General features: G+C 47.2%; 1 protein-coding gene and 1 long non-coding RNA gene across 3 annotated transcripts; one reads left to right on the top strand and one right to left on the bottom strand.

Moving 5' to 3' along the window:
- Positions 1 to 5,316: 5,316 nt before the first annotated feature.
- TCF24 (transcription factor 24) lies at positions 5,317 to 11,122 on the top strand. Of its 2 annotated transcripts, XM_055800426.1 has the most exons (3): positions 5,317 to 5,895; positions 6,999 to 7,405; positions 10,029 to 11,122. In XM_055800426.1, exons 1-3 carry the CDS (start codon positions 5,757 to 5,759, stop codon positions 10,140 to 10,142), a joined length of 660 nt encoding a protein of 219 aa, XP_055656401.1. In that variant the 5' UTR covers positions 5,317 to 5,756; the 3' UTR covers positions 10,143 to 11,122. The 2 variants fall into 2 exon arrangements, with proteins under 2 accessions (XP_055656401.1, XP_055656400.1); XM_055800425.1 differs by having other exon boundaries at positions 6,999 to 10,159.
- On the bottom strand, positions 8,205 to 13,344 carry LOC129784185 (uncharacterized). The gene is made up of 2 exons (XR_008746635.1): positions 11,116 to 13,344; positions 8,205 to 10,154 (listed from the first exon to the last, which is right to left on the bottom strand). It is a non-coding gene; the product is annotated as an uncharacterized LOC129784185 (long non-coding RNA).
- Positions 13,345 to 13,509: the final 165 nt, after the last annotated feature.

Raw genomic sequence — 13,509 nt, forward strand, 5'->3', positions numbered from 1 at the left:
CTGGAAACCTTTCTTGTGATCTGCAATGGAAGAGTTTAGAAGTATTCCCTTAAGTATGTGTGGGTATGAAATGGAATTATGGTGGGATGTCAGTAACTCGTAAGTCTTTAAGGAAAAAACAAAAACCTTAATATTATGCTCTAACACTTATGTGTACACACACACACTAGAACTGAGCCCTTCTGATACGTGTTTTAGGTATATTTTTGAAGTAATTATTACTGAGAAAAACGCATGCTTCTTGGTGGTAGCTGGGAGAATGGAACACTGAACTCACTTAAGCTTCATTTTTGCAACTCGCCTCTGAAAATTTTGTGGGTTTTTTTTAAAAAACATTTATTTTAAAATATTTGTATGTATGAATGGATGGAAAAATCTGGAGAGAGGACAATTTTGAATGGGGGTAAGAGACAGCATTTGAACTTTCTGATTGTTTTATGGTTGTTAGTGAAAATGTTCGCAAAAATCGTAATTCGAAATGGAGCTTTGATTCATACCACATTTTTGAAAGCTAAACTGCTTTGATCAGATTTGGAAGGAGAGATGAAATTTAAAATATCCTTTTTTCTTTTTCAATGTTAAAATCTTGCTTATTTCATACTGGAGAGGTGCTGCTGTCTTCTGGTATTCCAGTATTAAGAAGCAGCTCTGCCTTTAGTAATTCAGAAAATACAGTAAGAAGCATTTTGCTACACTGTAATAGAACATATTTAACATAACTGCAGAATATGCTGTGGTCCTACAACACACTGACAACATGACATTTGAAGCAAGGGGAAAAAAGGATTAAGTTGGAAACTTTCAAAATACTTGTTTGGATTTGGAATGCACTCCCATTATGAAATATTGAAGTTTCCCCACAAAGCAGAAGTTCTGAATTTGCACCTAGTTTTACTCTCCTATGGCTGCGTTGCACCTTTGATTTGCTCCCACGCTACGGCTGGAATCAGCGGGCCCTGACCAGGAACCGTGTGTGGCTCTGCGCCGTAACTGTTCTACTCAGACGCGTGACATTTCTGCTAGTCCGTCAGTAGCACCAACAGCCACGCTTCACCGTGCCAGCAAACATGCTTGTGAAAGCCTTATACAGAAATGAGAACGGGACAAAGCGAACAAACAAGAACAAAACACCATGAATGTTCACGCTGAATTGTAGCCGTAAAACCAGAAAATAATTTGACATGAAGGGAGTAAAGTGTACCTGGAAAAACATCGCTGTCTCTGGTGGAACTTTTTCTTACCTAAATCAGTCTAGAAATCTGGCTCCTCTGCGACTCTGGTGTTTCTCAGATTTGAAATGTACTGTGGAAGGTAAGGCAGGAAAGTAATTCGCAGACATTTATCTGGGAAAGAAGAAACAGCTGCCGCAGCTCCTTGCAACTTTAGACTTAAATGGTGGGTTGATAGAAGAAAATAAGCACTGGATCTCTTTGTGACCGCGACGGGGGAGGAGTCTTCTGGTGGGAGAAAGTCTTGATGGGGCAAAGAGCAACTACGTCTACCGTCACATCCATTTGGTTTTGTTGTTGTGTTTTTTTAATATATCCAAAGCACCTCTTCTTTGGAAACAGCATTAGCAGCTAGGGTGGTTTCTCCAAACCCCACTCACATCTCACCGTGCAGTCTCTCCGACAGCATTCTGCAGGAAGCTGGATTTGGAGTTGTCAGAAGGTAGTAATGGGGTTCCACCACTTCTTGTCCAACTCCTTCCACTGGATTTCCCGCACTGAAGCCCAGCTTGGTGTGTGTACAATGGGAAAGTAAAAAAAATCACATAATTTTGTGTCGTTAATTACATTAGAGCAGAGAAGAAGAGCACAGCGCTCGCGAGCTGCTAATTTAGGGTGGCTGGGAAGTCTCGGGCGGTTTGGACACCGACGGTGAAGCCCTCTGCCACACTGGCCCGTTATTAACGTGGTGGAGGGTCCCGCAGCCTCGTCAGAAGCCCTGTTTGCGCAGACCTTACTTGGGCAGGGGGCCCTGGGACACCCCCGGGGTACGGGAGGGCTGGTCCCCAGGCTCCGGCGCTGAGCCCCGGCAGCGCGTGTTCGCAGCTGCGGAGCGGGCGGGGACCCGGGGCTGGAGGCCACGTCCCGCGGCTCCCGGGGGTCCCGGGCCGGCCCTGCCGTGTCGCCCCGCGGTGCCAGCCAGGGTGTGCTCAGCGCGAGGGTACGGACGTGCTCAGGGACCGCTTGTCTGCGCCCGGGGGCGGCCGCGCAGGGCCGGGTCTGTCCCGTGGATTCCCAAGACGTTTTCGCCGCAGGACGGTTCCAGCGGTCAGACCCGCGCGGGGCAGCCCGGGGCTGCGGGGCCGCCGTGCCAGGGGCTCCGCGGCGCGGCCGGGCGATGCCCCTTCCTCTGGGCACCGGCCGGCGCGGGCCGGCCCTGCTGCGGGCGAGGCCCGTCATCACGGCCCGGTAAATACCGGCCGAGTAGCTCTGTCAGAGCGGCCCCGGCGGAGGAACCGAGGCCCCTGCGAGGCTGCCGGCGGTAAGCGCCGAGGCAGCGTTTCGGTGTTCAGCCACCTCCTGCAGAACAGCCCGACGGCGGCCCCCGCCGCCCGGCCCCCGCAGAGGCGGCTCCGCGGGGCTGTGGGTACCGGGCAAAGGGGCCGGCCGGGGCCGGGGGTCCTGCCGCCGGGCAGCTCCTGCCAGCCCCCCTCGGTGCCGCTGTGCCGCGCTCGGGCCGTGGCGCCGGGCCGGGCTCCACGCTGCCCCCCGGGGCCGGCGGGCGGTCCCGGGCAGGGGCCCGCAGAGGCCCCGCGGGCTGGGCTGAAGGCAGGTGCCCGGCTCGCCCTGCGCCGCCGCCCCCCGCCGGGTCCTCACCAGGCTCGTCCCTCCCGCCCCCAGGTCATCCCTTCCCGGGACTCCCAATTACCGCTAGGGATTAAGTCCTTAATTGTCTTGGCTGCAAACCCGGTAACGAATCGCTCAGACTTTGTTTTCCTACTGCTCCCGAGGCTTGATTTATTGTGTCCCCGTTATCGCACCATCAGGCTTCGTTCAAAATGTTGTTCTGGGCTAATTCTATACGCTCCGCTATTTATTTTGCCTGTCCCTTCGCATTAACGGCACTACATGTTAATCGCCCCCCCGCTCCCTTTCGGGTCACCCCCTGCCCGCCCGGTCACGCCTCGGCCCGGCCGCGTCCGGACCCGCGTGTGGGTCCGTCCCCCACCGGAGGCGCCCGGGCAGCCCTGACCCGCTGCCCCCGCGGCTGGAGCCTCGCCGGGGCGACCTCCCACCCCCCGGGGGGACCCCCTGCTCCCCGGGAACCTCCGCCAGCCCGCGATGCGGCGACGGAGCCGGGAGAGCGGACGGGCTTTGACAAACGGCCGCCGGAGCCCCCCAGCCCAGCGATTGAGTTACTCCCCTCCAGCAAACCCGTGACTTTATCCCAAGAAAAACAGCGTGTGCGGGGCGAGCGGCGCGGCCCAGCCCGCACGGAACCAGGGGCGGCCCCTGGGCGCTGCCGGGGCGGGGGGAACGTGAAGCGATGCCGCCCCCCGACAGCTCCGTGATTAATGACCCGCCCGCCCGGGAAGGGGCGGGCGCTGCCGTCCGGGCAGGCGGGGGGAGCCCGGCGGCCAGGTGCGACCCAGCCCCGCGGCACCCACCGGCCGCGCCGGCTTATAAACGGCGCCGCGGGGCCGGGCGGACGGGACCAGACGGCACCGCACCGCGCCAGGTCAGGCCCGACCCGACCCGCTCCGGGCGGGAGCGGTAAGTCTACCCCTGGCTGGGGGCCGCGGGGTCGCTCGGAAGCCGCGGGGCGGGGATGCGGGGCCGCGATGCGGAGATGCGGGGCCGCGCATCCTTGCGCAGCGGCGGGATCTGGTGCGCCCTGTTCCGCGGCTCCGGGGAAAGTATTTTCTTCCGTTACCGGAGGCAGGCAGAGGGCAAGGTCTTCGTAAAAGCGATGCGAACCGGCACAGATCCACTAAATCCGCCCCCCCGAGGAACACCTGAAGCGGCTGCGAACAAGTTTCTCTGAGGTTTCCGCCCGTTTCTTTCGAGTTCGCGCACCCCGCGCTGGCGTTTTCCATCTTCTCCTTGTCTGTGTGGGCAGGTTGCCTTCATCGCCATCTCATTCACACAGAATATAGGACTGAAATACGTGTTGTGCTGCTTTCTTTGGTAAACTAATTAGATTTCAAACTGATCGCGTCTTTGTAATGTCACATAAAAACATGAACACATCTGCCAGCGTTAGAAATGCTGCGATAAAAATGCTTTAGAAATAATATAAATACTTTTACTAGCACACCCGTTTCCAGGTCTGTCTGCATGCCAGGCACCAAGTGGATGTTTGGAAAAATTATTGCAATTATTAAAAAAAAAAAAAACACCAGACCTCTTTTTAAAAAAAAAATTAAAAAAAAATCAAGGAGATTACATGGAAACTGAGTGTTGCCCAGAGGCATTTTATTTACTTCAGTTCTCAGCAACAGGTTTTTTGGACCGAGATGTTTGGGTGCCTCCTTGGTTTACCGAGCATGCATCCTGACCACGCCGGGGTGAGGGGGTGGTGCTCCCCAGCCCTGCTGCGTAACAAACATGATTGTGGCATGGGAACCACCGTGTTCTGGCTACCTGTGCGCACATACCTGTGTTTCTATGTTGTGGATTTTCCTGGGCTATTTGCTGTATGCATTTGATGGGAAATCTGATGCTGATTCTATTAAATCAGAGTGAAATACCACACTTCCACAGCTGAAATATTGCCTTCCCTCCCCTCCCCCCCCCCCCCTTCCCGTAGGCCCAGGATTTCATCTGATACAGATGTGAAGCTCCTACTCCAAGGGGTGTCCAAGGAAATGAATTTTTTAGGTATGTGCATTTCTGTGTACTGTGTGTCACGTAAAGTCATTAGTGTTCTAAATCTAGTTATACACCAACACAGCAAAATCAAAACTATGGATAAACCAGCCTTAGTCCTGTACTTCAGTGGGTGAGCAGGTATTCCTACTAACCCAGTCTGTCTGTATCCTTGGGTGATGTGGATTTTTCTAGTAATCGGGGAATACTTCCTCGTTTCAGTGGGATTTCAGTGAGGTGGCAAATGAGAAATCCTGCTGATAAAGGATAGACTCTTCTGCCAGTTTTCGTGATTGTCTTGACTGTGCAATAGCAATAATTTTTTATTTTTTTCCCCACTAAAATGCATCCAGATCTGACTGTGACTTAACACAACAAGAAAATACCAAGAAAGCAAGCACATGGGACCTTTTCTATTTTAAATTAAGAGAAATAGCCAACTTAAGGACCATTTTTCAGCCCTCACTCAAGACAAGCACATGTAGACTTAATGTGAGTTTTATTTTTTATTGGTTATAAATATCACAATAAAAAAGAATAATTAGGTTTTGTTCCTTTGGTTTACAGTTATAATGCACACAGAGTATTTTACAAATCATTTCAATCTAAACTGTACTGCTATTTAAGAGAACATTACCTGAGAAAACGCTGTAAGCCCGATTAACAGCAAATTTATCAGAATAAACCACCCAAAGTAATAATGTCTTGTAAATACCATCACATTAGAGCATTGCAAAAAGCATTATTTAGAAACCTTTCCTCTTCTCTGCAAGACATCGTTGAGTGTGTTCATTGTCTTGCATTTTTTGCCATTATTGGCCACTTCAGCATGTGGTTGAAATGCTTTGCAAAATCAAGGCCTGATTTTTGTAAATTTTGATCTTTCATCACTTGAGTGCATCAATTATATTTACATTTTTAAAATTACATTGTAATTGAATGAAATTGAAAGCTTTCATAACTTGTTTTTGCCCTTGTTGTCTAGTTGGGCCATCACAGAAACAGCTGCTTGCTGACACGCGAGAGCTGGGATCTGAGACACCTCGAAGGGCTGCTGGGCTGAGGACAACAGGATCAGGTATTATTCCAGCAAAGAAGTGCTGCGCTTTGGGGAACGTTGATTGAATTGCATTTTCCTGTGGAACTGAATAAATTAAAGGACTGTGAGTTTTATTGCAGGCAGAGCTGACTTTCTGAAAGTTGGGAAAAGACACCGTGGTCGTTCTTTTCAGCTTTGCTCTGAAGTGGGTTTTTTTGCTGTTGTTTTCAAAAGGTTCTCTTGCCCCCCAATGGCCAAAATACAGCTTACAAGATTCTTTTAAAGTTTGAAAATATAGAATATGAAGGATAAGCATGGAAATAAATGTTTGAGTAACATTAGAGTTGGGAGGACAGGAGAAGTCTGCTCCTGATCCTTTAAAATCATAGACCAAGTTTTGCCCTTCAAAAAACTCAGTCCCATGTACTGTGGCTCCACTCACTGCTGCATCTGAAAATGGTATTTTTCTTTCTGTAATCCACGGAGCACTGGTCACCTAGAAGACTGTTGATAAAATGATTGCAGCTGAATAAAAAATGTACAGACAGTCCCACATCCTGAATTATAGAAATAATATGTTTAAGATGTGTAGATGTGGTACTTGGGGACATGGTTTAGTGGTGGACTTAGCAGTGTTAGGTTAACGGTTGAACTCCATGATCTTAAGGGTCTTTTCCGACCTAAATGATTCTAGGATTTAAAAAAAAAAAATTGCATTTAGCCTAATTTTTAGTTGGTTGTAAATGGAAACCACTGTGGCAGTGCTGCTCAGTGTTGCCTGTTGGGTTTTCTCAGTAGTCTGGGCTATGAGTGACAGAAAGTGCTCTGTGTAATACTGTCCAACCCCCCCCCCCCCCCCCCCCAAAAAAAAAACAAACCCAACCAAAAAAACCCAAACCCCCCAAAAACCAAAAACCCCAAACACCGAAATACCAGTCTCTGTGAAGACTTTAATTTCTGTTCCTGTACCTGTGTTTGATATCAAATTTGTCAGCAAGGGGCAGGAACGCAGCTTGCACAGCTGCGTCCCAGCTTTTCCTGACACGGGCAGCACTTGCATTTCTGATAATCTGTGTCTTTAGAAAGCGTTTGCTTTGGTGCAGCGCAGCGGCTGGCTTTAGAGATGCTCTTGTCGATTGCAGGACCCTCCCTGCCAGGGAAGTCACCGATGGACTGTGGACACTTAGCTGAGCGCAGCGAGATCTCCGGCCCAGGCGCAGAGTCCAGCTCCCTGTTGCCTTCTGCTGCTGGTAGCAACTCCTGCCCGCCCGTGGTGGCTGGGCAGCGGGCTGGGGGGCCTCCCGGGAGACCCGCTGCCGCTAATGCCGCTCGAGAGCGCAGCCGGGTTCAAACCCTGCGCCACGCTTTCCTCGAGCTGCAGAAGACTCTCCCCTCTGTGCCGCCCGACACCAAGCTCTCCAAGCTGGATGTACTCCTCCTGGCCACCACCTATATTGCACACCTCACTCGCAGCCTTCAGGATGAGGAAGAGTCACCAGGAGAGGGCTTGGGTACCCTGAGAGGGGATGGATACCTCCACCCTGTCAAGGTAGGAGAGCTGAGGAGCAGCTGCCACCTTCTTTCGGTGAAGAAGTACATTGGTCTTCGATACTTAGATGAATCTAAAGTTGTCATGCTTGCTTACCTTGCAAGCATGAAAAGACTTACATGAAAAGACTGCCTAGACTAACCATCCCGTCTAGGTGTGAGGGCTGTGATGCAAGTGTCCTGGCACTTTGTCCCTCCAGCTTCAGGGACTTTGCACAAAGACATCAAATAAGCGTAGGCCCTAACCCAGTGGGGCTTGGTCCCTTGGAAGTGAAGGCAGAAGGCAACACCTCTGTCCCTACGTGGAAATGCTGGTGATCCCCCGCCAAACCCATCAGAACCCACTGTAGGGGATGTGTGTGGCTGAGGGGATGTGCTGTCCCATGGCAGCGACCCCAGCCATGGCTGGGCCTGCTTTGGTTGTCCTGCTGAGGCAGCCAAGGTATGGAAAGTGGCATTAGTTACTGGCCACGTGTTAATTCCTTCTATGAAAGTGCTTTTCTGATCCGTTTATTTTGTCTAGTTGGTATATGCTTTTTCCTTTGGAAAAAAAACAACCAAGAACCCCCAAAGCCAACCAAAAAATCCCCCCCCAAAACAAAACAAAAAACCCCAACCAACGAACAAACCCCCAAAACCATGGTGATGCAGAGGGGACGAGAAAGGGGCACTCCTCTTGGAGAGGACCTGGGACTGGAAGCTGTTTTCAAAATGCATTGCTCGCTGACTGATGGGACTCAAATACCAAGCTGTATTTTCTTTGGCTCTGGTCTCGGGGAGTGAGTTGGAGCACTGGGGTGTTTTATTTTTCTTTCTTTTTTTTTTTTCCCTTAAGAGTCTGATGGATTCAGAATAATTTAATTAAGATTAATTTGTGAAGTAATCTCTAATTCCTATAAAGTGACTAATTCACAGAAAGTTTCTTGTTCACAGTGTTGGTTGCCCTAAAAAAATCATGATGTGAACACAGGCTTCTGAGGCCACTGAAATGATTAGCAGGCTCATTAAGAAAGAAAAACCTTTAAATCAATTAGGAGATGGCTATAACTTAAGAAAAAATATTGTGATGTATTTCAAAATAAGTTCAAATTGCTTCTGTTAGTTCTCTTGGTCAGAGTGAAAGGACACAGGTCTCTTATGGTACATTTTTTATCAGCTGCCAACTATTACTGGCAGAAAAATACTTGCAAATAGTTATTACAGCAGTTAAATGATTCAGATGCCCGCTTCTCAGGCTACTGGAATACGGCAATGCTGGATTCATTTAAGCAATTACTTTTTATGATCTTAGTTGTGAGCCATTTACCTGTGTGTAGTTTCGAGATTCTATCTAACCAATCTTTCTAATATTCCTGGTAGTAAATTAAACTTAGCTGGCACTAGAATGGAAGTGTCACAGACTAATCATAGTACATGCCTCAAAAACCCCAAAGTGCAGGATATGAGACAACCAGTACAGATAAGGACTTTAACTACATTCATATATCAAGCAGAGTAAATACAAACAGTGAGGAAAGTAAAGTATCCAAGTACAGTTGTGTGTACACCAAACAAAAATATGGTTAATGACTTTGGATTCAGATATCTTATTGGTGACAAACTGGTAACATTCCACTTGAAATAAAAATAATGAGATCGTATGGTCCTTCCAAATGAGAATATGCAGCTGCTTTGTGTCTTTAAGTAAAAGTGCTGAGATTTAACTGCAGTATTAAGCCCCTCTAGTTTTTAGAGCGCGTGGGTTTTTTTTGTTCCCCACAGGAGAGGTGCCAGCTTGTTCCCAAAAGTGTCTTAAAAAAAATGGTATTTTTTTGGAACAACATGCTGGCTGTGTTACCGGTCTTTTTGCATCGGAGGGCTACGGCAAGCTGTCTTTTCAAACACGCACCTCCAATAATGAAATCAGCACACCAAACTGGAGCTGAGTGCTTCCTCCTAGGAGAAGGGCACCCAGCTGAGTCACACTGCAGGGCCGTTTGCAGTAACTAACTTGCTCAGGTTAAGAAACATGAGCAATAAGAATAGATATTTAATGCCAGTCTAACTGATGATTTCAATAATCAATGAACGGAAAGATGAATAGTCTAATCTGAAATCTTTGGAGCTGACAAAGAACAAGAAGTTGTCAGTGCTGAAGACTGTTGAGGAGTGATTATATTAAATTCTCTCTTTATCGCACAGCTCTTAGCAGCCCCTGTGCTGCGGTTGGTGTGGTGGTGGCCAGCCAGCACAAATGGGCAGGCACACAGGGCTGCAATCTCTGCAGGTGCCGGTGTATCCCTGCTGTATCCCTGGCACCGTAAAGGGGAATGCTTTGGTTTATTCTAACAGAGCGCCTATGGTACAAACTGTGCTACGATGACTGATCGGCATGGCCTGCTCCTGCCTGTTGGGTCATGGGGTGTTTGGGAGCTGTGCCTCACAATTAGGTACCAAAGAAAATACCCAGGCTGAGCTAGCAACATCTTCCAACAAATGACAAAACAGGCATTTCCTGGTGATGGCAACGGCTTCCTGTTTTCTTGTATTGTGAGTCTGTCAACATTTAAAGCTTTGCTGAGAACTGCATTCAGACTGCAAAGGTCCCAGGTGTCTCAGCACTGTGCTTGTCTCTTCTCTTGCAGAAGTGGCCAATGCGTTCCAGGTTATACATCGGAGCTACAGGACAGTTTTTGACTCACTCGGCACAAGGAGACAGCGCAAACCAAGGAGAAACGTCATCAACTTCACAAATCTAATCTCCCTTCTCTCTTAAAAAAAATATTTATTACACCTTATATATATATTTAAGTTAAAAAATCGTATCTACAGACAAACTATAATTCCTGAAATACTGTTTGTAGAGGAGAAGGGATTGATTCTTGTATGTAATTAATACCTCATTAAGTTAATGTGATGTATCTTTGGTTTCTATCATAGAGGAGGTTGCTGAAATCTGAACTGGGGAATTAGGAGAAGGCAGCTGCCTGTTAGCACCAACACGAGAGGCAGCCACAACGGCAGAGCTGCTGGCAGAATAGGTGACCTTGTCCCTGCCGGGACAAGTGGTGAATAGGGACGCTGGGAGAAAGGGGAGAGAAGGAGCAATGCAGCACTGGCCAAGTACGGCACAGTACGGGCTTGGGTGAAAAGCAAAGGGCAAGTCTAAAAATAGCAATCGAAATATCGCATGCACTTTCTTTACTGCAGAATCTGATGGCAGAATTCCCACCAGCGGCAGTTGTTGGGTCAGAGCTTCACCCTTTGGATAATCTTAAATGTATGTAGCTATTCCTGAAAACGTGGATGCACGTTCACCTCAAGGAATAATGTGCTTAAATCTATCCTGCATACATACAGCACTATCTGCAACAGACACAAACTGCTCTGTATGTTAATTATTGCTGGTATTGATCCATACACTTGTGTTGCACGTTATGGAGTTTTTAACGTGTAAGTGTTACCCCACTACAGCTACTTGTCTGCTCAAGATACGAAGGTTCATTTATCTTGTCTTTTAGTAGGTTTGTGCACTGAAGCAAATGAACCCAAAGAGTTGGCTTGTTTGTAGCACATTGTTCACTTAAACATCTATATTTAGGCAAGAAAACCTGAACTAAATGCACAAATGCCATCCGATGTATCTGTTCTGTAAAACACTGTACTTCTCATATAGTTATTGCTGATGTAAACATTTTATTAAATATTATTCAGTGGACGTTATATACTTACAGAATTGCAAAATCTGTGTCAGTTTCTCATTGTACAGGACTGACAGTTTCTAGAAGTAATATTCTGCATTTTTGTAACTTATTTCTGAAGACTTCATTGTTTAAATTTTAAAATTATATCTAGGAAAAAGGAAAACAAAAATACTCCCAAGAACTACCTTTATATATATTAAAAAAAATTATTGGTATCAGTGTTGAGTCAGAATTACAACATCTTTCAGAGGTGCATGGCACATGTCCAGTACTGTTTAGAAAGAGTTGGATTCTGCGCTTTTTAAGATTACTCTATTAACTAGTAAATATACTTAAAATATTTGAAATACAATTAATATATTTATTTCTTCTAGGCATATATTTCTTACTTACAATTGTAAGTGGTTTATTTAGAAGATAATGACATAGCTAAAACACTAGTCCATGAGCTACTGCATTTTGTGGGAAAACAAAACCAAACCTTAGAGAAGGGCAGTTTGCATAGACAAGTAGCTACTCATAAAGAGTGACTTCTTAAAGAACTGTACTTAGTTTCCACAGTAATAAAAAGTGGTTAGCACAACCTCTTATTATTAGGACAGCTGTTTGTATTTGGACTTTTAATGAGGCCATGCGAAGGAGTTGTAAAGGTGAAGATAGTTAAGTAAGATGAAAGGGTGACAGAACAGTGAGGATTTCCCGGAGTACTTTGCTGTACAAGAGGATGTAAGATAAAGATTACACTTTAGACTGATCAAATGCCAAGTAGCAACACTGAAGCACAGAGAATTCAGACTAGCTTTGTATGTAACCAAGATCTAAATGAATGGCATCCGGTCAGGGAAAAAAGGGCAAGCAAAACCTCAGCCAGAAGTCACTGTCAAACCTCGAACTGCCACTGTGTAGCCACAATCTGATCATAAGAACAAACCGCATGTGAATCGTGCATACAAAATTGTGTGGGAAAAACAAAATGTGATTATGTTTTGCATCAATTGCATGCTCTTACCTAGCACAGAGGATATGGTTACTTCATAGGCTCTTAAATAATATAGCTGGAAGGGACAGCATTCAAGAAAGCAAGCAAAAGAAAAAAAAAAAGGGGGGGGGAAGGCACACCCCCCCAGTTTTTAAAGACTTCTCTTAAATGCAATTGAAAGATTCTGACTGCTTATCCATGAAGTAAGCATGAAAAATGGAAAGGAATAAGGGTTAAAAACATGGGAAGTTTTTATGGATGGCATGGAGAAAACCTCTACTCAAGACTTACTACAATGAAGGTGGAATATCTACAATACTCAGAAGGCAGCCAGAGAAGGGGAGCAGCAAACATGTAGCTACTTTGTACCCACAACGTTTGCAGTTGGTGTGGGCGCATATGCAACAATGCCTTTAGCAGCAATTTACAGATGTTTTAAAGGCCAGTAAGAACATCCACAACTACAACAGCATTTTTTCACTTGAGATCTCCCCATATATATGAGCTGGGATTTTTTTTCCCCCCCCCGAGACAGATCATTCTGCATCAGCTGCAAATTTTTAATGCCTTTTCCACCAGAACCAAGACAACAGGTTAGGCAACCCATTTCCTTCAACCAGTACAAGCACTCCTTCTTCCAGAAATTTACACCAGGATCAAAACAGACCCTCCGAACCCATTTGCTTCAAACCTGATGTTTGGATCGAATGTTTCTTAGGAACAGTTCATATCCTTGTATACTGAAAAACAAGTTTGACACTTGGCACTGGAAACGTGCATGCGTTTCCAAAGAAATTCTACCATGTTCACACATTGCTGTCAAAGGGAACTCTTTTTTTTTCGCGGAGTAACTTAAAAGATGTTAGCGAACCTCAATTTAGTGTCATCACAGCTTTTCCTTCCGGGGGATGGGACAGGTAAACTTCACGCATCCATATGCAAATAACGTGCCTATGCAAAACCCGATGCATACATTTTTCGCCCTCATACACTACAGCACTGTGCCCTCCAGCCATATATTGCTTTCTCCTAACACCCCCCGGCCAATCACCCCTCTCTCCCTTGGAGACCTTCGGGACAAAGTACTCACTGTGCTTGTGTGAGCCACAGACACCACCAAAGAGATGAATTTTCCGTGGCTTTGACTCCTACATAGCCATGCAGTGTGAACAGAAGCACTTTAAGGTTGAAACCACCGCATGTTACAAGAACACCGCTGTGTGCACCACACACCAAAAAGAAGGCGAACGCCCTTCCGTCGCCGCGGTCCCCTTTGCTCTCCTAGCCCACCTGGAGCAAACTGCATCTGCTCGGTGGAACTGCGAGCACCGAGGCAGCCCCGCCGGCCCGACACAGCGCCTGCAGCGCGGCCGGCGCTGGGGGGGGGGGGGGGGGGGGCAGCCCCCTCGCCCACCGCTCTGCACTGACGCGCCACTGCGGGCC

This window comes from Falco peregrinus, chromosome 3 (genome assembly GCF_023634155.1).
Source record: "Falco peregrinus isolate bFalPer1 chromosome 3, bFalPer1.pri, whole genome shotgun sequence".
In the NCBI taxonomy this organism is placed as follows: domain Eukaryota; kingdom Metazoa; phylum Chordata; class Aves; order Falconiformes; family Falconidae; genus Falco; species Falco peregrinus.

Excerpts from the sequence above, each read along its gene's own strand:
- TCF24 (XM_055800425.1), top strand. The coding sequence starts at position 5,757 with ATGAAATTGAAAGCTTTCATAACTTGTTTTTGCCCTTGTTGTCTAGTT. Across the intron at positions 5,896-6,998 it reads GCTGAGGACAACAGGATCAG|GACCCTCCCTGCCAGGGAAG; the intron begins GTATTATTCCAG and ends TGTCGATTGCAG.